Here is a 2,358-nt window from a genome sequence, read left to right on the forward strand (position 1 = left end):
GGGCGTGGTCACTGTGATGGTCACTCATTGGTCCCTGTGGTGGGTGTGGTCACTGTGATGGTCACTTTGGTCACTCTCTGGTCACTCAGTGGGTGTGGTCAGTGTGGGTGTGGTCAGTGGGTGTGGTCACTCTGGTGGGTGTGGTCACTGTGGTGGGTGTGGTCACTCTGACGGTCACTTTGGTCACTTTGGTCACTCACTGGTCATTGTAGGGGGCGTGGTCAGTGTGGTGGTCACTCATTGGTCACTCATTGGTCACTCCGGTGGGTGTGGTCAGTGGGTGTGGTCACTCCGGTGGGTGTGGTCACTCTGATGGTCACTCACTGGTCACTCACTGGTCACTCTCTCCCCTCAGGGCGATTCCGGGGGTCCCCTGGTGTGTCAGTGGTCACTCTGATGGGTGTGGTCAGTGTGGGTGTGGTCACTGTGATGGTCACTCATTGGTCACTCAGGGGGTGTGGTCACTCAGTGGGTGTGGTCACTCCGGTGGGTGTGGTCAATGGGTGTGGTCACTGTGGTGGGTGTGGTCACTCACTGGTCACTCAGTGGTCACTCTTTGTCCCCTCAGGGCGATTCCGGGGGTCTGCTGGTGTGGTCAGTGGGTGTGGTCACTCAGGGGGTGTGGTCACTCAGGGGGTGTGGTCACTCAGGGGGTGTGGTCACTCTGGTGGGTGTGGTCACTCAGGGGGTGTGGTCACTCAGGGGGTGTGGTCACTGTGGTGGGTGTGGTCAGTATGGGTGTGGTCACTCACTGGTCACTCTTTGTCCCCTCAGGGCGATTCCGGGGGTCCGCTGGTGTGTCAGTGGTCACTCAGTGGGTGTGGTCAGGGGGTGTGGTCACTCTGGTGGTCACTGTGATGGTCACTCATTGGTCACTCAGTGGGTGTGGTCAGTGGGTGTGGTCACTCATTGGTCGCTTTGGTCACTGATTGGTCACTCTGGTGGGTGTGGTCACTGGTCACTGATTGGTCACTCAGTGGGTGTGGTCACTGTGGGTGTGGTCACTCCGGTGGGTGTGGTCACTGTGGTGGGTGTGGTCACTCATTGGTCACTCACTGGTCACTCACTGGTCACTCTCTCTGTCCCCAGGGCGATTCCGGGGGTCCGCTGGTGTGTCAGTGGGTGTGGTCACTGTGGTGGGTGTGGTCACTCTGACGGTCACTTTCGTCACTCACTGGTCACTCTTTGTCCCCTCAGGGCGATTCCGGGGGTCCCCTGGTGTGTCAGTGGGTGTGGTCACTGTGGGTGTGGTCAGTGGGTGTGGTCACTGTGGTGGGTGTGGTCACTCAGGGGGTGTGGTCACTCAATGGGCGTGGTCAGTGTGATGGTCACTCATTGGTCACTCATTGGTCACTGTGGTGGGTGTGGTCACTGTGGTGGGTGTGGTCACTCTCTGGTCACTCACTGGTCACTCTTTGTCCCCTCAGGGCGATTCCGGGGGTCCGCTGGTGTGTCACTGGTCACTCAGTGGGTGTGGTCACTGTAGGGGGCGTGGTCAGTGTGGTGGTCACTCATTGGCCACTCTGGTGGGTGTGGTCACTCTGGTGGTCACTTTGGTCACTCACTGGTCACTCATTGGTCACTGTGGTGGGTGTGGTCAGTGTGGGTGTGGTCATTGGTCACTCTGGTCACTCATTGGTCTCTTTGGTCACTGTTTGGTCACTGTGATGGGTGTGGTCACTCTGATGGGTGTGGTCACTCACTGGTCACTTTGGTCACTCACTGGTCACTCACTGGTCACTCTGGTGGGTGTGGTCACTCACTGGTCACTCATTGGTCACTCAGTGGGTGTGGTCACTGTGGGTGTGGTCAGTGGGTGTGGTCACTGTGGTGGGTGTGGTCACTCTGGTGGTCACTCACTGGTCACTCACTGGTCACTCATTGGTCACTCTCTCTCCCCAGGGCGATTCCGGTGGTCCGCTGGTGTGTCCGGCCGCTGACCGCTGGGTTTTGGCGGGAGTTGTCTCGTGGGGGGAGGGGTGCGGGGTCCCGTCCCGCCCCGGGGTTTACACGCGCGTCAGCGCCTTCTCTGATTGGATCGCGGCCCGCGCGGGGGGCGTGGCCTTCGTCTGGCCCCGCCCACGCAGCGGAGACATCCGCCCGGCACCGGAAATGGGCGTGGTCGTGGTGGGCGTGGTTATTGTGGGTGTGGTGATGGGGGTGGGGGAGGGGTGGGGGTAAAAATGGGGGGGAAATGGGGAAAAAATGGGTAAAATCGGGTAAAAAAATGGTAAAAAAAGGATAAAAATGGGTAAAAAATGGGTAAAAAATGGGTAACTTGGTAAAAGAATGGTAAAAAATGGGTAAAAAATTGTTAAAATGGGAAAAAAATGGTTTAAAATGGACAAAAAATGGTTA

The 2,358-nt window shown here is 57.7% G+C and overlaps 1 protein-coding gene across 1 annotated transcript in view; it reads left to right on the forward strand.

Annotated features, from left to right (window-relative positions):
• The window catches only part of LOC130587597 (serine protease 33-like), a gene marked incomplete at both ends in the record, with an annotated part of 10,547 nt that extends 8,405 nt beyond the window's left edge, over positions 1-2,142 (forward strand). Inside the window, 4 exons of the mRNA XM_057388578.1 lie at positions 356-376; positions 775-795; positions 1,090-1,226; positions 1,903-2,142. Of these exons, the coding sequence (XP_057244561.1) occupies positions 356-376; positions 775-795; positions 1,090-1,226; positions 1,903-2,142 (419 nt within the window). The remainder of the gene's footprint in view (positions 1-355; positions 377-774; positions 796-1,089; positions 1,227-1,902) is intronic.
• Between the last annotated feature and the right edge of the window lie 216 nt (positions 2,143-2,358).

This window comes from Malurus melanocephalus, unplaced genomic scaffold (genome assembly GCF_030028575.1).
Source record: "Malurus melanocephalus ecotype Western Australia unplaced genomic scaffold, MMel_1.1 scaffold_2127, whole genome shotgun sequence".
Classification (NCBI taxonomy): domain Eukaryota; kingdom Metazoa; phylum Chordata; class Aves; order Passeriformes; family Maluridae; genus Malurus; species Malurus melanocephalus.